The sequence below is a fragment of the Heloderma suspectum genome, chromosome 2, assembly GCF_057233095.1.
Source record: "Heloderma suspectum isolate Gila_16-S chromosome 2, 16-S_ref, whole genome shotgun sequence".
In the NCBI taxonomy this organism is placed as follows: domain Eukaryota; kingdom Metazoa; phylum Chordata; class Lepidosauria; order Squamata; family Helodermatidae; genus Heloderma; species Heloderma suspectum.
The window spans coordinates 381893175-381920585 of record NC_139459.1 but is presented as its reverse complement, the minus strand read 5'-3'; the positions used below and the strand labels follow the sequence as shown (position 1 = coordinate 381920585).

The window sequence follows — 27411 nt, the reverse complement described above, 5'->3', positions numbered from 1 at the left end:
ATTCTCATCATGTGTAAGCTCTGCATGTGAGGAGGGAAGTGAGGACGAGCTCACGAGCTCCCACCCCCCCACCATTCTCATCACTTTCTACATGGGGTGAGTGACTGTCTACAGGGGACAATCTCCTCTATCCAGGGAATTTCTTCCCAAGGCCCCATCTACATGAGAGATTTACTCTGGTTCTACTGCACCTCACAAGTGATCATGGGACATGAGGTTTACCCCTCCCCGCAGCAAATGAGGATTCTCATGCTGGAAAATCCACATTTTTGCAACGTCACATTGTGATGTATTTTCCTTTCACACCAGCTTCATTGTGGCTTGGGTGTCTGCATGATCTCAGCTAGCAATCCTGCCTTCAGCCTGCTGGGGAGATCAGTGCTGATAGGCGGAAGGGAAAGTTGCATCATAAGCGCTTTTCGTGAGGTGTGCACCAGCAAATGATTGTGCTCCCCCCTGCCCAAATGAGCCTTAACAGCATGTGAAACATGTCTAGTCAGTGTCAGGCTGCTGCACCACCCAAGGATGTGAGTTGGCAGGAGGAAACTCCCTTGGAAGGAGGAGCAGCAGACCAAAGGCCACAGGGATTGGGTGGCAGGAAGAAGGGGAGAAAGAAAGAGGTGGCAGCTACTTGACCCTACAAGCAGCTGGCCCCTTGCTTGTACCCTTCTGCCTGGCCAAAGAGGGGGCTTGTTGTTGTTCAATCATTAAGTCGTGTCTGACTCTTCGTGACCCCATGGACCACAGCACGCCAGGCCTTCCTGTCCTCCGCTCTCTCCCAGCGTGTGCTCAAGTTCACATGCATTGCATCAGTGATGCTATCTAGCCATATCATCCTCTGCCATCACCTTCTCCTTTTGCCTTCAATCTTTCCCAGCATCAGAGGCTTTTCCAATGAGTTTTCTCTTCGCATTAGGTGGCCAAAATGTTTGAGCTTCAGCTTCAGTATCTGTCCTTCCAATGAGCACTCACGGTTGATTTCCTTTAGGATGGACTGATCTGACCTCCTTGCAGTCCAGGGGACTCGTAAGAGTCTTCTTCAGCACCACAGTTCGAAAGCGTCAATTCTTCGGCGCTCAGCCTTCCTTACAGTCCAGCTCTCACAGCCATATGTTACTACTGGGAAAACCATAGCTTTGATTAGACGGACCTTTGTCGGCAAGGTGATGTCTCTGCTTCTTACTATGCTGTCTAGGTTTGCCATAGCTTTCCTCTCAAGGAGCAAGCATCTTTTAATTTCACGGCTACAGTCACCGTCTGCAGTGATCTTGGAGCCCAAGAAAATAAAATCTGTCACTGCTTCCATTTCTTCCCCTACCATATGCCAGGAAGTGATGGGGCTAGATGCCATGATCTTAGTTTTTTAATGTTGAGATTCAAATCAGCTTTTGCACTCTCCACTTTCACCCTCAACAAGAGGCTCTTTAGATCCTCTTCGCTTTCTGCCATTAGGGTGGTATCGTCTGTGTATCTGAAGTTGTTGATAATTCTCCTGGCAGTCTTAAATCCACCCTGTGATTCATCCAACCCAGTGTTTCTCATGATGTATTCTGCATATAAGTTAAATAAGCAGGGTGACAATAGGCAGCCTTGTCGTACTCCTTTCCCAATTTTGAACCAATCGGTTGTTCCATGTCCGGTTCTTACTGTTGCTTCTTGACCCTCATACAGGTTTCTCAGGAGACAGGTAAGGTGGTCTGGTACTCCCATCTCTTTCAGAATTTGCCAGAGTTTGTTGTGATCCACACCATCAAAGGCTTTAGCGTATTCAATGAAGCAGAAATAGATGTTTTTCTGGAATTCTTTTGCTTTCTCCATGATCCAGCGAGTGTTGAAGATTTGATCTCTAGTTCCTCTGCCTCTTCGAAACCCACCTTGTACTTCCGGTAGTTCTCGGTTCACATACTACTGAAGCCTAGCTTGTAGGATTTTGAGCATCACCTTGCTGGCATGTGAAATGAGCGCAATTGTGCGGTAGTTTGAACAATCTTTGGCGTTGCCCTTCTTTGGAATTGGAATGTAAACTGACCTTTTCCAGTCTTGTGGCCACTGTTGAGTGTTCCAAATTTGTGGGCATATTGAGTGCAGCACATTAACAGCAACATCTTTTAGGATTTTAAATAGCTCATCTGGAATACTGTCATCTCCGCTAGCTTTGTTGTTAGTAATGCTTCCTAAGGCCCACTTGACTTCAGTCTCTAGGATGTCCGGCTCAAGTTCAGTGACTGCACTGTCATGGCTATCAAGAACATTCAGATCTTTCCTGTATAGTTCTTCTGTGTATTCTTGCCACCTCTTCTTAATCTCATCTGCTTCTGTTAGGTCCCTGCCTTTTTTGTCCTTTATCATGCCCATCTTTGCACAAAACGTTCCCTTGAGATCTCCGATTTTCTTGAAGAGATCTCTAGTCTTTCCCATTCTATTGTTTTCCTTGATTTCTTTGCATTGTTCTTTTAAGAAGGCCTTCTTATCTCTCCTTGCTATTCTCTGGAACTCTGCATTCAGTTGGATATATCTTCCCCTTTCTCCCTTGCTTTCCACTTCCCTTCTTTCCTCAGCTACTTGTAAAGCCTCATCAGACAGCCACTTTGCTTTCTTGCATTTCTTTTTCTTTGGGATGGATTTAGTTGCGGCCTCCTGAACAATGTTATGGACCTCCATCCATCGTTCCTCAGTCACTTTGTCTATCAGGTCTAATTCCTTAAATCTATTCCTCACCTGCTCTGTATATTCATAAGGGATATGATTTAGGTCATACCTGAATGGGTTAGTGGTTTTCCCTACGTTCTTCAATTTAAGCCAAAATTTTACAAGAAGCAGCTCATGATCTGAGCCACAGTCAGCTCCAGGTTGTTGTTTTTTACTGACTGTATGGAGCGTCTCCATTTTGGGGAGCAAAGTGCATAATCAGTTTGATTTCGATATTGACCTTCTGGTGATGTCCATATGTAGAGTTGCCTCTTGTGCTGTTGGAAAAGAGTGTTTGCTATGATCAGCATGTTCCCTTGGCAAAACTCTATTAGCCTTTGTCCTGCTTCATTTTCTACACCAAGGCCATGCCTGCCTGTTATCCCAGTGATTTCTTGACTTCTTACTTTAGCATTCCAGTCCCGTATGATGAAGAGGACATCTTTTTTTGGTGTTAGTTCTAGAAGGTGTTGTAGCTCTTCATAGAACTGGTCAACCTCAGCTTCTTCATCCTCAGTGTTTGGGGCATAGACTTGAATTACTGTGATATTGAATGGTTTGCCTTGGATTCGTACTGAGATCATTCTATCACTTTCGAGATTTTACCCCAGGACTGCTTTTCCCACCCTTTTGTTGACTATGTGTGCTACTCCATTTATTCTAAGGGATTCTTGCCCACAGTAGTAGATATAATGGTCACCTGAATTAAATTCGCCCATGCTTGTCCATTTTAGTTCACTGATTCCCAAGATGTCGATGTTCAATCTTGCCATCTCATGTTTGACCACCTCCAGCTTGCCTTGATTCATTGACCTTACATTCCAGGTTCCTAAACAATATTGTTCTTTACAGCATCGGACTTTCTTTTCACCACCAGACACACCCACAGCTGAGTGTCCTTTCGGCTTTGGCCCAGCCGCTTCACTCTTTCTGGCGCTACTTGGAAATTCCCTCTGTTCTTCCTCAGTAGTATATTGGACACCTGCCGACCTGAGGGTCTCATCTTCCGGCATCATCTCTTTTAGCCTTGTGATAGGTTCCCTGGGGTTTTCTTGGCAAGAATACTGGAGTGGGTTGCCATTTCCTTCTCCAGTGGACCACATTTTGTCAGAACTCTCCACCATGACCTGTCCATCTTGGGTGGCCCTGCACAGCATAGCTTATATCATCCTTCAGTTATGCAAGCCCCTTTGCCACAACAAGTCAGTGATCCATGAAGGAGAAGAGGGGGTTACTGGGGGTTTATTCTGTGTGGAGGGAGGGATGGGGAAGCCTTTTGTTTCAAATCTGCAAAGGTGCATATGAGCAGACTTGAAAAGGTGAAGTGGCTAGTGACCACATGGCTTTGGGATGAGTTTTGTCCTTTCGATATCTCCACATCTGCAGTGAAAACTGCAATTGCCATTGTCCTCCACTGCCCTTAAGAGCAAGGAACAGAGAGAAGGGGTGGGAAGACAAGAGAATTTAACCTCACTTTTCCAGAGGTGTGCACAACTGAACACGCACTGCACTTTCAGAGCACAGCAGGGAGCTGAGGGAGGAGTGGGGAAACCTTTGCATAACTGTCATGATGCAGTGGGATGTAACAGAAGGGAAGAAATTTAGCCAAACAGGAGGCAAAGGGAATGGAAATGGAAGGAGCCACCATTCTGATGCTGCTGCCTGCCCCCCCCCCCCAACAGCTCCCTGCCAGCCTGGGGCTCTTGCCAACTTTGGCCCCATTGGCTCCTTGGTGGTGGTGGGGCTTGGCAGGGTCCTTGTCTTGGTGGCAGGTGGAGGAAGAGAAGGTTTGGGGGGTGAGAATTGGAAGGAGGAAATTACCTTGAGAGGAGGTGATGACTTCAAAAGGTGCTTTGTGTTTCCCTGTTTGAGCCTTCAGCGTGTTGCTTTGGGATTACTTTGAAATCTCCACTTCTGCCCTGTGAACAGCCCGCTAAACAGGCCTGCTTAGAAGTAAGTCCCATTGACTTCCACTGCCCTTCCCCAGCAGGGTGGAGAAATCTGTTGTTCTAAATCTGCCACAAGTCTCCACCTATGTATGCCTGAGTCTGCATTTGCAGTCTGCAACGCAGAAGCAGTTTTTTGTTTGGTATACACCGCTTTCATTGCCACATGCACCTGGGGGGGGGAGGGTAAATCCAGTTTGATGAAAATGCAGTTTTAAATGGAATTGCTTTGGAAAGCGTCTCTATACAGACGGGGCTCAAGAATTTAGAGTCCTGTTTCTTGAAATGAAATCATGATTACCACTAGTTAAGTATTCATAATACCGTTTCTCATACAAGTAAACTTGTAGGAACGCAGATTCAAATACAATGGGGAGAGGGTAGGATTGCCAAGACTGTAATTATACATTTCCTTTTCAAAAACCAGAAAAATGCAATGATTAAAAAAAAAAAGCTTGCTCAAAGACCAAGGGAAAATGGGGTGCACAGAGGGGAAGTTGTAAATAAGCACAAGACCCGATATTGCACATTATCATCACCGATTACAGGACATATCAGTTTGGGCATCAGCCTTAGCTTCCAATTTTCTGGCTTTGTGGAGCTTGAGCCAACATGAGATAGTCCTAACTCTGGTCTTAAACTGGTAGAGTTTTTTAACCTTTATATCAGGAATATTCTTATATAAAAAAGTTAGAATGACTAACAACAGAGTATTAAAAATATATATTTTAAGCTAAGTGAAGGTAAATTGAAATGCCTTGCATCAGGCTGCTCCAGTTTTTCTTTCTTTTGGTAAGAATGGCAGAATGCACACACACACACAGAGAGCGAGAGAGAGAGCGAGAGAGAGAGATGAAAGATAGAAAGACTAACAACAGAGGATTCAAATAATATATTTAAGCTAAATGTTTCAGCTTCTGCCCCCATTGGTAGCCGTGCTGTTAAATGGGAATCAGGACTCGGAGTCTGGAATTCCTGGAGTGGAAAGTTCCTTAGGAGAAAAAACAAAACAGAGGTATTATTAGGGATGGTGGAGAATTCCGCCATGGATTCGGGGGGGGGGGAGATTGTAAGTCCATGGCGGAACAGACCACCCCACTTCGCGAAGTCCAACCCAGCTGGATCCTACCTGGCAAGCTGGCACCGCCGGGCCCGGATCCAGCCGGGTCCATCCGCGGCCGGTCTTCAGACACGAATGGTGTCCAGCCTAGCAGATGCCATTTGCGTCCCTTCCCCTTTGGTGATAGGCTACGTAAAGTTTATGTAGCCTATCACGGAAGGGGAAGGGACACAAATGGCATCTGCTAGGCCGGATGCCATTCGCGTCCAGAGACTGGCCACAGCCGGAAGTTCGGCAGCAGCCGGCCCCGGCCTGTGATTTGGCAGACTCGCTGCAGAGCGGAGCCGGCTGGGGAGGATTCTGGGGGAGAGGACCGGATTGCCTCCCCTCCCCAGACCCCCAGAGGATTCAAGGTAAGGGAGTTTTACACCCCTAGGTATTATGGTTTAATGCCTATGAATTGTCCTCCAGATTAAGGCCATTTGTACTAAGTTTTCGGAGCATGTAGATGTAGAAATTTTCATACACACACAAGTGTGTGTGTGTAGGTAGGTAGGTAGGTAGATGATAGATAGATGATAGATAGATAGATAGATAGATAGATAGATAGATAGATAGATGGTAGACAGATAGACAGACAGATAGACAGACAGACAGACGGCTCACTTGGTGCCAAAATTGTTTTGTTTTTGGAGCCAGGTTAAGATGTTTCTCTTCTCGCAGGCATTTGAGAGCATATGGTGGGTCTTTAATCAGGTCCTGGAATTGTCCTATAGTTGATTAAAATTGTTTTAGATGTATGTTATCTGGGTAGTATCCAAATCCAACTGTGTCACTCTGTTAGGGCAAGTGACGTTGCGCTAGCAGAAACTAGGTTCTGACATATGCACAAGAGAAGAATCCAACTAAAGTTCCATTTGTGCAAGTGTGGTTGTGCAAGTGGTTTTGTATTATGCATGTGCAATGCATTGTGCAACCTGTTGTGCAACCCACTGGGTATCCTGCTTCATGTACGCAACTGCTCGCACCCATTGTACAACATATTGTGCAAACCGTTGTGCAATAGGAAGATTTGGAAAAGCCCCACTAGCATTATTTGAGTTTACGGAATGTCACCGTTGGATACTGCTCTCTGTCTGCATGGTTTCACTTTATTTGTTTTAATGTAAATGGTTTTACGCTTTGTATAATACCATTTAATTTTGGTAAAATGCCCAGAGAGCTTCAGTCATGGGGTGGTATAGAAATCTGTGTGTGTTTGTACAGACAGACAGACAGACAGACAGACGTGTCTGTGCCTGTTCTTTGAAGACTCTGCACTTGTCTTCTCCAGGAATGAAGCATAATCTCTCCATCTTTGTTTTTAATGGCAAATGTATATTTATTTACCTTGCAACAAGGTTAGGCTTGCTGCTGCCTGCAAATATACAAACCATTATGTGAGGATCAGCTCTTCTGAGATTTATATTCTCTTTAAAGGGCTTCAGAATTGTAAAATAAAGTAAATGACATTTTGTTTTCATTGCATGGAGGATGAGAGGGTGACTGATCTGTTTTCATTTCATTTATTCTTTTGCAGTTTGCTAGGTCCAAGGTACTGGCACGTTCTGTCCTTTTTGTTTGCCATTCAGGAGATCAATCAGACTCCCAGGCTCTTACGCAACATCACCCTGGGCTACGATGTCTATAAGTCCTTCTTCGATGGAAGAACCACTTCCTATGCGATGCTGCAGCTGCCTGCTGGTGGCGAAAACAATATTCCAAATTACAACTGTGGGAGAAGGAATCACGTGCTGGCTGTCCTTGAAGGGGCTGAATCTGACCTCTCCATCCTGATTTCAACCATGTCGGGCATCTACAAAATCCCACAGGTATGAATTGGGGGTGGAGAGGATGCTAGGTGCACAGAAATGTGAACTGAGCAATTGCTTGGCCCTCATCTTCCAGGATCCTTAAGCCCTTGTCGAAAAGATTCCCATCTCCTCACTGCTGCAGTTACACTAGAACATAGGGAAGTCGGCACGATGCACATGACAACAGGGGAGAAGCTAAGACAGGGGTGGGTAACATGCATACCAACCTGGTCACCGCCAAGATTCTGCTGCTGTATTTTCCCATAGCCTGCCCGCCTGATTATGCTGGGAAACATATTGTGCCCTACCTGCACATTTTTTCCCCCCAGAAGAATCACTGGTTGACTAACTTGTCCCAATCATTGCAATGGGTCTACTCTAAGTAGGAATTTTGTTGGATTCTACACTTGGATTTCAGCTGTGTGACTGGTTCTGATGATAGTGCTGGGTTTTAGCCCCCACAGGCTTCCACTAGGGACAATGCAACCGATAGATTCATGTTACCTCCAGTCTCAGAGGCACTATGCCTATGTACACAAGTTGCTGGGGTGTGTGGGAGGAGGGTGCTGTTGCCCTCCTGTCCTGCTCTGGGTTTCACATGGGCACTGGTTGGCCACTGCAAAAACAGAAATCTCAGCTAGATGGACCCATGGTCTGATCCACCATGACTCTTCTTATCTTTTTGTGATTTTGAGTTCTACAATGCAACCCACAGATTCATCTTACCTCCAGTCTCAGAGGCAGTATGCCAATGGGCAGGAGGGTGTTGGGCAGGAGGGTGTTGTTGGCCACTGTGAGAACAGAATGCTGGACCAGATGGACCCTTGGTCTGTTCCAGCATGGCTCTTCTTGTGATGTTAACATTCTCTGAGCTACAGACACACTCCCACAGCCTTTTCTGCTCATGTTGTCAATCCATGACTGTAATACCTGAATGATGGTCTCCCAGCAGGCCTAGCTCCATTCATCTTTCAGGATGAATCTCAATCTTTCTGGACTAAAGTTTTACCTCAAAAGCTTCTGTGTTATGGACTCTCCCCTAGTTATTTTATTGTTCTGGCATATGAGGAGGCCAGAACAACACCCAGCAGATACTGAACATCAAGTTGACTTGAGTTTAACTTCAAATTTCACTGTAATTGATACTGCACTTTGACTTCACAAACCAGCAAATTACTTCTATTCACTCTCAGTCCAGAAGTACCACAGAGCTTTTACATTGGCACCTCTCAGATCCCTCCCCACAGCTGCATTGGAGGGCAGATTCCATAAAACTCCCTACTATGAATGGAAGAGTCCCTGTAACTCAGGAGAGATTGAAACAGCGACCCATGTTCTCCTGTACTTTCCTTTTTATCATTACATTCGTAAAACTTTTATCGATCCCATTTTATCTAAACTGCCGGGACGCCCGCATGCATTTTATGTCCTTTTATTTCTCTCTGATAAAAAAGCATCCATTACTCTTATTTCTGCCATATTTTCTGCAGTAGCAGGCAAAATCCGTCAAGAATTTACTCAACTCATTATATATATATATATATATATATATATATATATATATATATATAATATTTCAAAAGAATATATATTTTCTCTCAAAGAATATATATAAGAATATATATGTTCTTTCAAAAAATATATATATTCTTTGAAATGTCTAGAATTTTTATAATTTTTTGCCTTTATACATACATAGTCTTATTCCTTGTTATTAGTCAACATGTTTTATGTTGATTATTGTATTATTTTGGTCATTTGATCGTGACAAAGAGTGATTGATGGATTGAATGAGGGTCTAATGTTACCCCGGTGTGTTTGATGGACTGTGGGGTGCCTGATGCTGCTATGAAACAATATCAGTTTCATGGTCACATCTGGTGGCAATGGCGCCCTGTGGACACACAACGTTGCCCACACCTTAGCTAAGGGCATGGCCCTGCAGCTTTTCCTGCTAATGTTGTCCCTTGTTAGGTGTAATTCCTGAATAATGTGATAATGTGTCACCAAAACAGTTTCAGGAACACAGATGCGTGTGTGAGGGCTAAATCTTCCCTCTATGGTGGGCTCATTTGAAGCAAAGAGCAGGTTCAACCTACATCTAGTAGTGTCTTCAACTCTACAGCTCTACTGTATTTTGGATTAGTTGAAGATTAGCATTCGCTCGTATAGGGAAAAGAAAGGGAGTGCCTTTGGGATGCTGTTGTTTTGAGACAGGGTGGAGTGGCTTGGGTTCCACTATCAAGGGAACCAGTGTAGTTCTTTGCCAAGTCACACACAGAATGGCTGCACCAAGAAGGATCCATGGGGAATTTTGGCAACCCATCTCAACATGTACCCCACACCTATCATAGAGACACCCAGCACCATGACAAGGTAACAATCTCCTTTTCTGGAGCCTGTTTTTTGTTAGATATTAATAATTTCTGGTCAACAATTATTTGATCTTTATTGTGTTATTTATTTATTTATAATACATTAAAAACAAGGTATGAACATCAAAGCAAAATAAGGACTGTGCAAAATAAAACCAAATTAAAACCAGCACCAGAATGAAACAACACAAAACAAAATCCGGGGTGTGTGGTGTGAAGTTAAACACCAGGTTGTTTGTTTTTCCTTTCCTCCCTAGATGAGTTACGGCTTTGTTGCACATGTTCCAATTATTCCTAATGATAAAACTCAGTTTCCATTTGTCTACCGGATGGCCCCAAAGGAAGAAACCCAGTACCCGGGGATCGTCCAGCTCCTCCTCTTTTTCGGATGGATGTGGATTGGACTTTATGCTCCAGACACGGACAATGGAGAGAGGTTCATGAGGGCCTTGACACCCCTCATGATCAGTCATGGCATTTGTGTGGCCTTCTCAAAAAGAATACCACGAAATGTCTTTACCCAAACATTCCAGATGGACCTATCTGTCATGTGGCGAACAGTCAAAGTAATGGTTTCCTATGTGGACTCTCACTATGGCTTTTTTCCAATTATCATTATACAAGATATACTTGAAAGGAAACAAACTGGGGCAAAACTCTGGATCACAACAACTTTTCAGGACATCAACATGATCTTGTCTGATAAACCTTATTATTTTCCATTCCTCCATGGTTCTTTGTCCTCCATAATGAAGAACCTCCAAAGGACAAAATACGAGTACTATGAACCATTTTCTGATCCTACTAAACAGCTTTGGCAAACAGCCTTTCACTGTTTCTCTTTGAAGCATGCATTATCCAAGAAAAGTTGGACACGATGCACAGAGAATGACCAACTGCACATGCTGCCCCAGGAGGAGATAGAGAGAGCCCTGTCTCAAGACAGCTTCAGTACCTACAACAGTGTCCAAACTGTAGCACATGCCTTAGATGCTGCATATTCATCCCGATCGAAAAGGATGTTGATGGTGGGTGGAGGAGGCAGGCTGGAACATCCAAGGCTGCAGCCATGGCAGGTATTCCCTTTTCCTTTTGCAACAACACCCCCAGTGGAGGCTGGTGGCTCCTATTTCAGTGGGGCTGTGGATCTGCTCTGGCTTTCAGTCAGGACTAGTCAGACCTCTAAAGGAGCTATCCAAAGTGCTGAACAAGTTATTGTGCTTGATGAAGTGGGCAAAGTGCTTGCAGTGAGGAACCCAACCATGTGCTCTCTCACCCCTCTCTTCTTGGCTAATAAAAGCAAGCTGGGGGCCAGGAGTGGGGGGAGCAGATTTGATGGCTCTTGACTTCTCCTCTCAAGGAATGATGCATCATCCCTCCATCTTTGTTTTTAAACAGCCAGGGGATATTTATTTACTATTTATTTACAATCCACAAATACAAGACAATAAAAACAGAATATAAAATCTTTAACATACTTTTAAAAAGGCACACACACAACAATGGAAACCGCTAAAGCAGTTAGAGGAAGATACTAGAGCTGATAAAAGCAACTGAGATAAATCTGCCATAATATGCCATGAAATGCCTGGGAGTAGAGGGCAGTCTTAACGGGGCACCAAAAAAAATGACAGTGTTGGTGCCAGGCAGACTTCAGTGGGGAGAGTATTCAATAACCAGGGTGCTACCACTGAGAAGGACCTCTCCCTTGCTGTCACCTTCTGAGACTCTTCCAGAGGAAGCACTCAGAGGAAGGCCACAGATATTGATTGTATTATCCAGTCAGGTTCGAGTTGAGAGGGGCCTTAGAATTTGCAAAACATGAATGGAACAGATTTTACAACATCTGTATATCCCTAGAAAAGATATTGAGTATATTTTTATGTTTTTATATGCTGGATGGTTTTCCTGTCGTTCTAGCTTCACACTTTTTTAAGAGACATCCAGTTTTCTAATGCTTCTGCGAGTGGCCTGTATCTCAACGAGCAGGGGGAGGTGGAAGCTGACTTTGAATTCATGAATTGGGTGCTGTTTCCCAATTTGACTCGTGGTAGAGTGAAAATTGGGAGTATAAAGAGACAAACATCCACAGACAGAAAGCTCAGCCTGAACCCAGAAACCATTGTGTGGCCTAGGCATTTTAATCAGGTAGGGGAAATCATTGATGTCATATTTGGCGCTTGTGGCATCTGTTAAGCTCTAATAATATGTGGTCAATACATATGAGGTGTGTAGTAATCTCTCTTCATTTGTGTGTTGTATGGTTGATGTTGGATTCCTGTTGTTAGTTCTGTTTTGCATTGGGGAAAGCAATCCTATGGCCGCCTGACAGTGTTTAGATGGCCATAGCTAGACAGCCAAAATTGGCTGTCTAGCCTAGGGATGTCAGAGAATTCTGCCACAGATCTTGGTGAGGCTGAATGCCAGTGCATTCGGCCCCCTGGAATCCATGGCAGAACAAAGCCCCCCTGCCCCGGCCCCACGAAAGGCGCATGAAATGGGATACCTACCTGCTGCCGTTTGCACTGACTTGCAAATGGTGGCCGTGTCTGCGGCCGCCATTTGCTTCATCACTATAGCCGTGATAGGCTATGTAAATACTTACGTAGCCTATCACGGCTAATGCAGGGACGCCATTTGCATCCTTGTGGAAGCCGTGATAGGCTGTGTAAGTATTTACGTAGGCTATCACGGAAAAAAAGGGAACGCAAATGGCGGCGGCTACAGCGGCCACCATTTGCGTTCCTTTTTTTTCTTTTGCCGTGATAAGCTACATAAATATTTACATAGCCTATCACAGCAAAATATGGGGATGCAATTGGCGGCGGCTATGGCAGCCTCCATTTGTGTCCCTGCAGGCTGCCCAGCGGCCAGATGTCTGGCTGCGGGCGGCGCCGGCCGGCGGCTCCACGGAATCTCTGCGGAGCGGAGCCAGCCGGGGAGAATTTCGGGGGGAGGGACGGAGCGCCTCCCCCCCACCGTGAATGTCACCCTTCAAGAAGGTAAGTGACTTTTGTACATCCCTAGTCGAGCCACAAATGCAGGGCATCCGGAGGGCAAAGTAGAGGAACACCTCCACGTTCCACCCACCCCGCATTGGATAGTCATCTGTCTCTGATTTCAGAGGTGGCTGACTGTCCTGATAGGATTGCACCCTTAGTTTGTTTTCATATTGTGCCTGTTACCTTTCAGTTTTGCACTCTGTGTTCAATCTACTTATGTAGAAATAAGGAGATATAAATGTTGAAACAAACGAATGAACAGCCCAAAGACCACCCTGGAGTCACTTGTGGTCACTGGGACTAGAGATCTCATTGGGTCCTTTCCAAACTCTTAGATTCATTTCCATAGGCACAAATACTCCTAAGATGTTTTCCTTTCTGCTCCTTCTCTTTACCGCTAGACGGTGCCTCGTTCCAGGTGCGTCGAGAGCTGTCGCCCTGGATATGCCAAGGAGGTCCAGGAAGGAGAGCCGCCTTGCTGCTATGCTTGTGCTCCATGTTCAGAAGGGACAATCTCCACTCAGGAAGGTGTGTGACCTCAGAGGAAAGCGTGTTCCCTTGGGAAATAGAGCAAATATTTAAGGTGGGGTTTGTAACATTTTGTCACATTTGTCACATTTGTAACCAGAGACTCTCTTCTGGATCCCACCGCCATCTGAAATGAGGTGACTGGTGACCTGGTGGAAGGCCTTTTTGGTTGTGGCACCCCACTAATGCAATGCCCTTCCCAGGAAGGCTCATCATCTGTGGCACTATTCTAGTGCCAGGTGAACAAGTCTTTATTTGTGCAGCCATTTCAGCACATAGAGAGACTCTGGTTTTAATTAAGGATGTATGAAACCCCTACCTTCTGTTCGGGGGGGGGTCAGGGGGGGAGGCGATCGATTTCTCCCGCCCACACACACACCGGAATCCTCTGGGGCAGCTCCGCCTCGTGAGGATTTCGTGGAGCCGCACTCGGGCTCCATATCGCTGACAACCGTATCACTGGGAGGAATACAGCCGCAAATGGCATAGTGGACGACACTTGTGGCTGTAAAGCCCCATTTTTTACCTAAACAGAGCTATAAATGGCTGCAATTAGGTTAAACTCAGGGCTTTACAGCCACAAGTGAGGTCCGATACACCATTTGCGGCTGTGTTCCTATCAGCGATACGGAGCTGGCGTGCCGTTCCACAGGTAATTCTGAAGAATCTGGCCTCTTTGGGTCCGCGGCGGATTTCTCCGCCATCCCTAGTTTTAATGATGGGATTCTCCATTCTACCACATTTGATGCCATTCTTCTTTGTTCTATTTTAATTGTGATTAATTGATCTTCTTATACTATCTCTCATATTTCTGGTTTGCAAGTCATCCTAATGGTTTTTCTGAAGCGCAGGCTCAAAATCATTTAAATGAATGAATTAAATATTCAGACATTTTCAGTGAAGATTTTAAAGACATTTTTGAACTTGGATCTCTTCTTGGCTTCAGAATTTTTAATCCCCAGCTCTAATTCCATAAATCACCCCTCCCCCTGCTCTGCTTTACACATGACTAAGGCAGGCCCATCTGTAAAGATACAGGGCTGTCTACATTCTACATAGAAAGTCTTCTGCAAAATGTGGAGGCTGCTGGCTCCAATTTCATTGGGGCCATGAATCTAACTGGGTTTCAGTTAGGGATGTACAAAAGTCACTTACCTTTTTGCGGATTCTGTTCATGGTGGGGGGACGTTCTGTCCCTCCTCCTGGAATCCTCGATGGGAGGGGAGGTGATCCGGTCCTCCCCCCCGGATTCCTCGACGGCCGGTTGTGCTCCACAGTGGCTCTGCAGAGCAGCTGGCCAGACCCAGGCCAGGGCCGTCCGCAGCCGGATTTCCAGGCTATGGCCGCCGCCATTTGTGTTCCTTATTTTTCGCCATCTTAGTCTATGTAAATATTTACATAGACTAAGACGAAGACAAGAAAGGGGAACACAAATAGCATACTGGGCGCTATTTGCATTCCCCTTTCTTGTCTTCGTCTTAGTCGGCATAAATATTTACCTAGACTAAGACGGTGAAAAATAAGGAACGCAAATGGCAGCAGCCATAGCCGCCGCCATTTGCGCACACTTTTTTTTTTTTTAACCAGATGTGATAGGCTATGTAAGTCTTTACGTAGCCTATCACATCTATGGGGGAAAAAAGAGAAAAAAACACAGACTGCAAATGGCGGTGGCAACAGCCGGTCGGAAGACCAGCTGCCGCCACCGCTGAAGCCGCCGCTGGAGCTGCCACCGTCCAAAACATCCGCCTCAAGTAAGTCTCGCCCAGGGGGGATCCACGGGGGGGGGTGGTGGCAGGCCATTCCGCGATGGATTTTGTGGGGCCAAATGCACTGGCATTCGGCCACACCAAGATCCATCGCAGAATTCTCTGACATCCCTAGTTTCAGTTACAGTTCAGAATGCCAGTGCATTCGGCCCCCAAAATCCATGGCAGAATGAAGCCCCCGCCCCCCAACCCACGAAAGGCACATGAAACGGAGCATTTACCTGCTGCCATCTGTGTTGACTTGTGAATGGCAGCCACCCTGAGGCCGTCATTTGCTTCATGATGATAGCCGTGATAGGCTACGTAAATACTTATGTAGCCTATCACAGCTAATGCAGGGACGCCTTTTGCGTCCCTGCGGAGGCCGTGATAGGCTACATAAGTATTTACGTAGCCTATCACAGCAAGTCCCCCCCCCAAAAAAACCACAGCGTACGCAAATGGCAGTGGCTGCGGCAGCCACCATTTACATTCCCTATTTTGAGCCGTTTTAGCCTACGTAAATATTTACATAGGCTATTACGGCGAAAAAAAGGGAATGCAGATAGCGTAGTGGGCTACAAAAGTCACTTACTGTCGAAAAGGTAAGTGACTTTCCTACATCCCTAGTTTCAGTCTGAACCAGCCGGAACTTGAAAGAGCTATCCAAGGTGCTGAACACATTTTGGGACTAGCATTCAATAGTTTTGATAGCTCCTTTAGCGTTTGGGCTGGTTCTGATTGAAAATCAGAATTCATTCACGGCCCACTGAAATCAGAGCTAGCAGCCTTCACTGTGCACAGTGCACCCTCTTTTTTCCTAGTTTAAGGCACACCCCACAAAAAAATCTCTGTGCTTAATATGACTGGGGCAGGGCTGTAATTACAGACATGGGGTGGTCTCCATAACAGAGAGAGAATTGTGTGCAATGTGCTTTGATTCTGTGGCAGACATTGCAGCATTCCATGGGAGAAGAGGGTATGTGAAAATGGTTTAAAGTTCAAGATGTAAAGTTTGGAAACCTCTATCCCACAACAACCCCCAACTCTCTGTTGATCAGAACACTCTCCTGTCCAGGGTCGATTCACTCTTCTACTCTTTTAAACCCCTTCAGCAAAATTCCCCATGAAAGTGTAAGACAAGTAGACTTTATTAAGGATGGGTGCTCCAGGTTTGAAACTTAATAGACCGCCCTTGGAAGTAGCTAGACTGATGATGCAGGTGGCATGTTGGGCTTGGACAGGGGAGACCCAGTTCAAATCCCTACTCAGAGACAGGGCTTACTGCCTTGCCCCACTTGTTGCCACTTAGCCTAGCATGCCTCACAGGGCTGCTGTGAAGATTAACGTAGGGCAACCACATACATACTGCCCTGAAACATTGTTTTGCAAAACGCAGTTGCTATTCTATATATGAAAAAAATAAGAAGCTGTTTTTATACCAAATCACCTCATCAAGCCCAGTTTTGTGTAAGATGATTTTCAGGAGACCGGTAACCTCTCACAAGGCTTTCCTGGCCACACTGCCTGAGAACCGCTTTTGTGATGAGGCCACAGATTGTATCTCCTGAACACAAAGCAGGTCCTCTGCTAGGGAACATTGGTCTCTCTTCCTCCGCTGCTATGATTTTGTTGGTTTGTTTTCTGTCCTCTCCCACATCCACATCTTTGCTCAAAATGTAACAGCACACCGACAGTTCTGGATGGACGCCTGTTATTAGTCATGCTGAAGTGACTCTTCTTCTTTTCAGATGCAGACCATTGCTCCAAGTGTCCAGAGGATCAGCATCCAAACAAGGACCACAATAAATGTGTCCCCAAGGATATAACTTTTCTGTCCCATGATGAAACATTGGGGATCATTCTGGCTTCCCTTGTCCTATTCTTATCCCTAACAACAGGTTTCATTTTAGTAGTCTTCATTAAATTCCTAGAAACTCCAGTAGTCAAATCTAATAACCGGGACCTCTCCTACATTCTCCTCATCTCCCTCCTGCTTTCCTTCTTGTCCTGCTTCCTATTCATTGGCTGGCCAAAGAAAGAGACCTGCCTACTCCGACAAATGGCCTTCAGCATCATCTTCTCTGTTGCCATCTCTTCTGTGTTGGCCAAAACCATCACTGTGGTACTGGCCTTCCTGGCCACAAAGCCAGGGAACAAAGTGAGGAGATGGCTGGGGAAGAGTCTTGCAAACTCCATTGTAATTTCTTGTTCCAGTGTCCAAGTTGTCATCTGCTCCATCTGGCTGGGCATCTCTCCTCCCTTCCCTGACTCTGACATGCACTCTCAGCCTGGACAGATCATCCTGCAATGCAATGAAGGGTCTGTTGCCATGTTCTATATTGCACTTGGCTACATGGGCTTCCTGTCTGCCATCTGCTTCACGGTGGCTTTCTTAGCCAGGAAGCTGCCAGCGGCCTTCAATGAAGCCAAGCTGATCACCTTCAGCATTCTAGTATTTTGCAGTGTTTGGGTGTCCTTTGTGCCCTCCTACTTGAGCACGAAGGGCAAATACATGGTAGCTGTGCAGGTCTTCTCCATCTTGGCCTCCAGTGCTGGCTTACTGGGCTGCATCTTTCTTCCCAAGTGCTACATTATTTTATTGAGACCAGACCTGAATACAAAGGAGCATCTCATGATGAATACTAAGCATGGCATCTGATCTTTAGTACTAGAGATGGGTTAGAATTCTGGTCCAACCAGGATCTGATAGGAACCAATGTTTTCTGGTGGGGGCAAGTATAGAAAGTATCCATAGCCTGTTGCTTTCCAGTGGGATCCAGGTTGATCCAGAAATACCGGGCAGCCTTCCTTGCAAGGAGAGGAAGCTCTTAAAAAAAAAAATGTAACCTTTTCCTTTTGGGGTCACATCACTCTAGCACTGAAGAATGGAAATATTTCTGCATCTTTGTTAGTTGAGGACAGAAAGCTGCACAATTGAAGCCCATGGTTTGCTTTTTGAAGGAAGCTATGGATTAGGAGGTTCTGGAAGACTCCAGGGTTGGTCTTGAAAGATGGGCCCAAGTGGCAGGGCCCAAGCGCCTTCCTCTTTTTGTCAGCAAGGGGAGGGAAGTGTTGGCATGGTCTCTCCTGTGTTACAGTAGAATCACCACCATTGCAGAGGGCCAGAGAGGATCCCTCCAGTCTCCAACCCAGCAGGGATGAGGTGACAAAAAGAGCCAATGGGGTCTCTCTGCTTTGCTGACTCTGCTGGGCTCCAGAGGCTGAGCATTTTGGTTCAGACTGAGTTGCTGGTCCTTCTGCTTGAATGCCTGATAGACCAGCCATTTTCCTCAGGCCCACCACACCCTTTGAAGTCTACTGACATCTCTGTTGGCAGGATTATCAAATGCATTACTCAGACACATTTCTTCATTTGGAGACAGAAGGGAAGGTGGACAAAGATCCCGTCATGACCCTGCTTCAGTTGGACTGTCCCTTCTTTCTCTTACAGGGCATACTACCTTTTACTGCACTGTGGAATGGATCATTATGAGTGGCTGGTTTTAATATTGTTTTATACTGGTTTTTATTAGTTTTATTAATCCCAAAGCGGACTGAGGCAATTCTGGCCAATGCGTTCCAGTCGTGGAGCACATTGGGAGCATCCCGAAGCATCCCAAATTGAGTTGTACTGCTCCTGAAGCACTTTGGGCCAGTTCAGGCTGCTTCAGCCTGATCTGGGTAGCCACCCACCCAGCTGCATGAGCCCCCTGTTCATTATCTAGAACCATGGGGAGCACCCACATCCACCGCCATCTTGGGAGGAGTTGCCATCGTGACTCTTCTGCAGGTAAGTAAATGGTGCATAGGCTGCAGCCATAAAGGGGCCACCTATGCAATGTTACAGGCATAAATGGCCCATTTATGCCTGTAATATTGCGTAGATGGCCTTTTGCAGCCACAATCTATGCATCATTAATTACCAGAAGAAGAAGAGTCATTTCAAATGGTGACTCCCTACAAGAAAGCTGTGGCTGAGGGCACTCCCACAGGTCCAGGAAAGGAGGAGCCGGGGGCTTGCATGGCTGGGCAGGTGGTGGTTGCGGGGCTCACAGGGCTAGGAAGGGGAACGCTTTGGCTGCCCGGATTGCTCTTCAGATCGAGAGGCTCTGAATCAGCCTCCAGAGTGGGTCAAGGGATCCCTGCACAGCCCTAGAATGTTTACCTCATTTGTAAGTTGCCTTGGCAAGAGTTTATCCTCAAAGGTGGGATATAAATGGAAGGAAGGAAGGAAGGAAGGAGAGAGAGAGAGAGAGAGAGAGAGAGAGAGAGAAAGATGCCTTGGTTTAATTCTGTTCCTGATAAAACAGAGATGCTATGTTACTGGATCATTCAAAAAGGAAATAGCAAGCAATAACCTCAATCATCATACTTTCATTGCATTATGTTGTAGGTCATTGAGGAATGTTTGGTAGATCTCTGAAGATTATTTGACATGTGGTCAACTATAAATAATTAAGAATAAAAGCATGATAAGGGATACATGGATTGTTTCCCCCCTGAGATCATCCAGACAAATACTTGTTTGTGTTATGCACAGCTCCCCACTATCAAGGAACACCACAGACCAACACATTGACACCATGCCCTTGCTAACAAAAAGCATTTTCCCATTTCCCTTTTAAAAAAAATGCATCCAGAGAAAGAATTTGGTATAACTTGGAAGCCAAAATCCTGCATGGTGAATGTTTGTGGAGCCCAATGAAGCTATCATTTTTCTGAGCCCACAAATCTGTTTAATAAAATTGATGATACAAAGACAAAGCTTCACACTTTCTACTTTCTCCCTTGGCCATCATAATGAAGAGCCATTTAACTCAGTCCCTTCCTCAACTAGCTTGCCAGAATGGAGTTCTCTCTCTCTTTCTCTGGCTACGGACTTGGAAAAGCCACTTGGAAAAGCCCTGTTCGCCAGGATCCTTTTAACTGGAAATGCCATAGACTGAATCTGAGCCCTTCTACAAGCAAAGTATATGCTCCACCACTGACAAATGAAAATGGTTAAATAGGTTTTGCATATATCAACTACTCTATTAGAATAACTCAGACTGTTGTGTGCACCTAGTCTAGGATTGTCTGCTCTGAGTGGCAGTGGCTCTCCAGGGTTTCAGACACAGGTCTTCCCAAGTCCATCCAAACCCAGGGGTCTTTGCAAGCCCTGGAGATGCCATGGCACCTTTGCATGCAAAGCAGGTGCTTTACCAATAGGCTCCAGCCCATCTCTGCTAAGATAAGCAGGGACTCAATGACAGTGGGAGGAAGGAGGGGAGGGATCAGTGTCCCTGGGACACATCTCTTAGTTCTTCCTGATTCAGTCAGGTGTTCCCTACACTGGTGGATGGTCCTGACACACCTCTTACAGGGACTCCATTTCAGGGCTCTCCATCTGTCCCTAACAGTCACTATGGATGCGTCCCTTTATGGTTGGGGAGCCCACTGCAGTTCACTCACGATCAGAGGACTGTGGTCACACTGGGAGAAAACCCTAGACATCAACCAACTCAAACTTCTTTCTGTTGCCAAGGCCGTGCAGGTGCTCAAATCATGGGTCAGAGCCCGTGCCATCCAAATCGTGATGGACAATACCATGGTCACCTTGTATATAACAAACGAGGTGGGACAAAATCCCTTCACCTCCTTTGACTTTCCCTAAATTTCTGGGATTGGTGCATCCATCACCACATCACCCCTGTTGCCATACACCTGGCAGGGATGTCCAACACTCTCGCCAACTTACTCATTGATCTTTTTGCTACAACACTGAACATGAAATGCCATTCTTTCTACAGCAGAGCTGGACATGACCCAGACTTGCTGGGATCTCCTTTTCTTCTCCACTGGGGCAGCACCTGGACCCATGAGTTCCCACCGTTTCCACTAATTACACAGGTAGTGAACAATAGGGGTGAACGAAAGTCACTTACCTTTTCTCGCAGCTTTTTCGTGGTGGGGGGGAGCGCTTCGCTGCTCCCCCCGCGAAGTTCAGGCCGGGGGGGGGGAGGCTTCCCGCCTCGCCCGGCCGAAATTCAGGCCGGGGAGGAGGCTTCCCACCTCGCCCGGCCGCGAACACGAAAGTAAAAAAAAAAAAGTCCCCTGATAGGCTACGTGACGATTCATGTAGCCTATCACGGCTAGATCTGGAAAGTCAGCCGTGATAGGCTACGTGAATCGTCACGTAGCCTATCACGGGTGACTTTAAAAAAAAAAAAAAAAAAGCGCGTACGCGAATGGCGGCCCCCATAGGGAGCCGCCATTCCCCTTCCTTATTTAGTTGCTGTAGTCTACGTCAATGTTTACGTAGACTACGGCGAAAATAAGGGCAACGCAAATAGCGTTGCCCTTATTTTCGCCGTAGTCTATGTAAACATTGACGTAGACTACAGAGACTAAATAAGGAAGGGGAATGGTGGCTCCCTATGGGGGCCGCCATTATCCGTACACCGAATGGCGGCTCCCTATGGGGGCCGCCATTCGCGTACGCGCTTTTTTTTTTTTTTTAAAGTCACCCGTGATAGGCTACGTGACGATTCACGTAGCCTATCACGGCTGACTTTGCAAATCTTGCCATGATAGGCTACGTGAATCGTCACGTAGCCTATCAGGGGACTTTTTTTTTTTCTTTCATTGCAATGGCGGGGGCAGCAGCCGGTCAAAAGACCGGCTGCCGCTCCCACCCCGCTCGAACACCGGACGAACCGCCAGCCGGACCCACCGCCGGGAGGGACATTCAGGGAAGGTAAGTCCCGTCCCGGGGGGGGGGCGGGGGGCAGGGGGGGCGGAGGATTTCTCCCCGAAACTTGTTCGGGGGGCCGAACACGTTGGCGCTCGGCCCCCCGAAGTTTCGGGGAGAAATTCTCCGCCATCCCTAGTGAACAAAATACAGGATGATGCAGCTCATTGCTCATCTTGGCAGCTGAAGCAAATGTGGTTTGAAAACCTTCTCCTCCTGTCCAACCACAACTTTCTCCCTCACTGCCTGGACCTCCTCACAATGAGCAACTGGGAGATCAGACATCCAGACCCAGAGATGCTGCATCTTACTGTGTGGAAAATATGCAACCTCTCCACTTCTCCAATTAGGCTACCTAATTATCCTTACTATAGAATTTGCCTTTTTCACAGCAACTGTACACTGGGTTGACATTTTCATCACACTGTCCACCACAACCCCAAGATCTCTTTCTTGGTCAGTCACTGCTAGCTCAGGTTCCATCAGGCTATACTTGAAGTTGGAATTTTTTGCCCCAATGTGCATCACTTTACACTTGCTTATATTGAACCTCATTTGCCATTTGGATGCCCATTCTCCCAGTTTGGAGAGATCCTTTTGGAGCTCCCCACCATCCCTTTTTGTTTTAACCACCCTAAATAATTTGGAGTCATTGGCAAACTTGGCCACTTCACTGCACATTCCTAATTCCAGATCCTTCTTCTGGGAAGTCCACTGGATGACTCGCATAGTGTTAGTTGCTGCATTTGTGAGGTCTCCATCTTGGAACCGATCCACCTTACCAAGCCCTGAGTGGGTGAGAGCTCAAAGATCAGCCAGCTGCACATGAAAACTGGCCTTTCTTTCTTTCTTTCTTTCTTTCTTTCTTTCTTTCTTTCTTTTAGGGATGGGGGAGAATTTCTCCCCAAAACTTCGGGGGGCTGAGTGTCAACGTATTCGGCCCCCCGAAGTAGTTTCGGGGAGAAATTCTCCACACACACCCCGGGATGGGACTTACCTTTCCCGAATGTCCCTCCCGGCGGCGGGTCCCGGAGGCGGTTTGGCAGGTCTATGTAAAGATTACGTAGACTACAGCGACCAAATAAGGAACGCGAATGGCGGCTCCCTATGGGGGCCGCCATTTGCGTACGCACTTTTTTTTTTTTTTAAGTCACCCGTGATAGGCTACGTGATGATTAACGTAGCCTATCATGGCTGACTTTTCAGATCTAGCCGTGATAGGCTACGTAAATTCTCACGTAGCCTATCACGGGGGCATTTTTTTAAAAACTTTTTATTTCGCGGCCGGGCGAGGCGAGGTGCCTCCTCCCCGGCCTGAATTTCGGCCGGGCGAGGCAGGACGCCTCCCCCCCAGCCTGAATTTTGGCCGGGCGAGGCGGGAAGCCTCCCCCCCCAGCCTGAACTTCAGGGGAGTAGCGAAGCGCCTCCCCCCCACCGCGAAGCAAGCTGCGAGACCAGGTAAGTGGCTTTTGTGCACCCCTTCTTTCTTTCTTTCTTTCTTTCTTTCTTTCTTTCTTTCTTTCTGTGAAATTTGATCCTTTGTTTCTCCTTATTGTCCACCCCATCCCAAATGCAAGGTATTCAAAGCTAAATACCTTTTATAAATAATAAATAAATAAAGCTAAAGCCCCTCAGTGAGACAGAGTAATAAACTACCTTCAACTTAACTGCCACTTCTCTGTCATCATTCCTCAGCTCAGGCCTGAGGCACAACACTTGTTCAAATGCAGAGGATCAACAGTACTTCCCAAGGGTGCTCAGTTCTGGATTTGGCCTATTGCCATAACCATGCTTTGGTGTTACCCACCAAAACCTCTCTCTCTGCTTCCTTGCTGATTGAACCTGACAGAGAGACAGACACTTTCTCAAGCTCTCTTCACTTGAATTTTCCATTGTGACTCCTGTGAACGTTTCTTTTTGTTTTGGTTTTTAAATGCAAGTTCCAAAACCCAAGGGGTCCTGGGAATCATCCGGGCCCCTTTCACCATGGTCAGGAGGTGGGGGGTGCAGTGAGATCAATGCTGAAGCAGAGGCATTTTTACAGTGCAGATCAGCTGTGGGGAGGAGGGGCTTTGCTGTTCTTTCGTTGAGGTGAGAGGTGGGCTGAGGAAGCAGCATTGCCCAGAGGCCCCCTAAAAGCCCCAGTTGGGAGCTTTGAAAAAAAGAAAGATTTTACACATTCATGGAGGAACAGGGGTCTCTATGTGCCATAACAGCTCAATGGAGCCTCCATCCAACATTGGCATAACAAGGCAAAAAGGAGCTTTTCATCAGGTGTGCATGGTAGAGCTATTAAAAGCCTCTTCTCTCCTTGAAAAAGGATTTTAAACACTAGGAGATATCCCCCTAGTACTGAAGGGAGGAGGGGTATGTAATATGCATTCTAACCAGTGAAAAATAGCCTTAAAAATATAACAGAAACCATCTTTGAGACATGGGGCAGTGCTGAGGAGAACAGAAGCAGTGGGCAGGTAGTCTCACAGGATCTTAGAAACGGGTTTTTAAAGCAGCACATAAGAGTTTACACCGCTTTATCCACACTCATCCGCAGTCTTCCCAAAAAGATAAACACCTTCCTCCCCTCTCCCTACCACAGAGAAAGAAAATAGCCGTATGGGTGGTGGAGATGTCTGCGTCGTCCATTCTGATCAGGCTACCCTCCTCGTGAGCCAGATGTCTTGGGCTGGAAAGAGACAGTGGAACAAGCCAAACATTACACTCAGGAAACTGTCTTGACTCAGAGGGGAAGGGAGCTTCAGAGAGGCTGACACTTGCCAGGAAACACACCCCCTCCCCACCGCCCCCAAGTCCAGAGACATGTATTGAAGCAGTAACTCTTGTGCTGAATGAGAACTTTCTGGGCCCCCGAGAATGAAATGAATGCTCATTACTGGCCCCCCAAAGCCACCTGGGGAGGTAAGTCTGAGGTACTCTGAGATCAGCTATTCTGTGAGGCATGTCTTGGGGGGGGGGGAGGCAGCTTTGAGGTTTAGCCAGAAAAAGATGTTAGGCGAGGAAATGACTTGGTGGGGAGGGACTGTGGTGCTTCTGCTTTAAAGACTCCTCTGGTCTGTCTGGGCATCTGCCTGTTTTCCCACTGCTTGGCCTGTCTATCGGAAAGTCAAGAACTAATTTTAAAAACACACACTCTAAGGCTGCCATCCTACACACCCCAAGGGGCAAGAGGCATTGTGCCCAGTGGTCTCTTCTTCTCACAACAGAAAGTGACCCTTGAGGCTGCCCTGGGAAGGCACGAGTCCTCTGGGAGTGAAAAGTCGTTGGGGCCCGGGGCCCTTTTCTGGGGTCCTGGCCCTGAATTCTACCATGTACAAGAAGGGCCTCTTTGTGTTCAAAGACTGGACATTTTCTCTTCATCGGTGGCCCAGTTGTCTTGGTTTCTTGGCTGTGGCTGTACCCACCAAGGAGAAAGTCTGCTCCCTTGGCGACTGCCGCTTGCTCAGTGGTAGGACGGCGCATGTGCTCAAGGATCACACCCCTTTGCAGCTGCTTGCTGTAGCACACAGGCTTGCAGGAAAGAAAATGGAGAATGGGAATCAGGCGTCTTTGCATACAGAGGAGAACTCCCTATAGCAAGCCTTCTGCCTCAAATGACCAAGGGCACCTGCAGAAATCATGCTTTCCATTGTGCCCACAGGTCACCCACTTTGCGGTCTTTATACCACTGACAGCTTGGACACAACTCTAGTACCACCACTGCCTGACCCCTCTGTGGCAGCTGGGGCCACAGGTTCCTTTAAATAAGGTTCTGCATGGGGAATTCAAGGAGTCAGAAGAACAAAGGTATGTATATTAACTAAGTTCCTTTTGATTTCAAAAGCGTAACCCTAAATGGCAATAATTTCCCCTCCCTCCTTTCCTCACTTCCCTCTGCCCTTCCTTGCAGTTCCTCCAGTCCCATTGTGGTGCATGCACAGAGGGTCGCTGCCCTTCGTTCTGAAGCTGGGAGCTGCCTGGATATCTTCAGCATAGCAAGCCTCCAGCTCTTACCTGCTCCTCACAGCCGTTCTGTCCTCGGAGGTTCCAGTCAGCTCCTTGCCTTGGCTTCCTGCTCTCCTGCTCCTTAAACACCTTCTCTCCCCAAAAGCCCTGCCTGCCTTCTGCCCTTCCTTTTCTCTCTCCCCACAACTGCCTCCTCTCTTAACACCCCCCCATTCCATTTCCCCTCTTAGCAACTGTTGCCACAGCTCTGCCCTTGTCAGCATTCCATACGCTGGGCTCACTCAGTCCCCACCACCTCTCTGTCGCAGCCCCTGCACACCACTGGAGCGTAGGCTGGCCTCTGAAGTGCGGATCGGGGGTGCCTAACGCTGCTCACATGGGAACCATGAAGCATTCCACTAACCTTGGAAAACCTTCAGAGCAGTCTTCTTTCCTCCCTTTCTAGTCTCTAGCTTTGCTCTTTCCCTCCCCTCTACCCCTTTGCCTTGTGTTTCTTCCTCCCCCACAGCCTCTAGCCTTGCTGTTCTCCCCTCCCACCTCTTTAGCTGTCTGTTTCCCCCCTCCTAGCATCTAGCCTTACTCTTGCTCTATTCCTTTATCTTACCGGTTCCCCCCCCCTCCCAGGGTTCAGCTTTGCTATTTCTCTCCCCAGCTCTTTACCTTGCTGTTTCCCCTCCCTCCCAGGTAGGGATGTCAAAGAATTCCACGACAGATCTTGGGGAGGCCGAATGCACTGGCATTCGGCCCCCCAAAAACCATTGCAGAACGAAGCCCCCGCCCCCCAACCCACAAAAGGCATGCAGGACAAAATGCCCGCTGCCCCCACCCCACGAAAGGTGTGCGAAATGGAGCACTTACCTGCTCCCGTCTGCGCTGCTGTGTGAATGGCGGCCGTCCTGCGACCGCCATTCGCTTGCTCCTCTTCAGCCATGATAGGCTATGTAAATACTTATGTAGCCTATCACGGCTAACACAGGGATGCCATTTGCGTCCCTGCGGAGGCTGTGATAGGCTACATAAGTATTTACATAGCCTATCACGGTGGGAGGGGGAACCCCAGTGTACGCAAATGGTGGCGGCTACCACCATTTGCATACACTGTTTTTTTTCCCCCCTACCGTGAAAGGCTACGTAAGTATTTACATAGCCTATCATGGCAAGGGGGGAAAAATCCAGTGTATGCAAATTGCGGTGGCTACCGCCATTTGCGTACACTGGGGTTTTCCCCCTGCCATGATAGGCTATGTAAGTATTTATGTAGCCTATCATGGCAAGGGGAAAGAAAAACCCAGCGTACGCAAATAGCGTTGGCTACTGCCATTTGCGTACACTGGGGTTTTCCCCTTGCCATGATAGGCTATGTAAGTATTTACGTAGCCTATCACGGCAAGGGGGAAAAAAAACCCAGCGTACACAAATGGCGGTAGCTGCCGCCATTTGCGTACGCTGGGGTTTCTCCCCCCCCCCACCGTGATAGGCTATATAAATACTTATGTAGCCTATCACGGTGAAAGAAAG

General features: G+C 47.0%; 1 protein-coding gene across 1 annotated transcript in view; it reads left to right on the top strand.

The window, feature by feature from the left end:
* LOC146356373 (vomeronasal type-2 receptor 26-like) overlaps nucleotides 1-26018 on the top strand; it is a 48175-nt gene extending 22157 nt beyond the window's left edge. Inside the window, exons 4-7 of the mRNA XM_084830076.1 lie at nucleotides 7326-7437; nucleotides 13326-13342; nucleotides 24530-24597; nucleotides 25838-26018. Of these exons, the coding sequence (XP_084686202.1) occupies nucleotides 7326-7437; nucleotides 13326-13342; nucleotides 24530-24597; nucleotides 25838-26018 (378 nt within the window). The remainder of the gene's footprint in view (nucleotides 1-7325; nucleotides 7438-13325; nucleotides 13343-24529; nucleotides 24598-25837) is intronic.
* Nucleotides 26019-27411: the final 1393 nt, after the last annotated feature.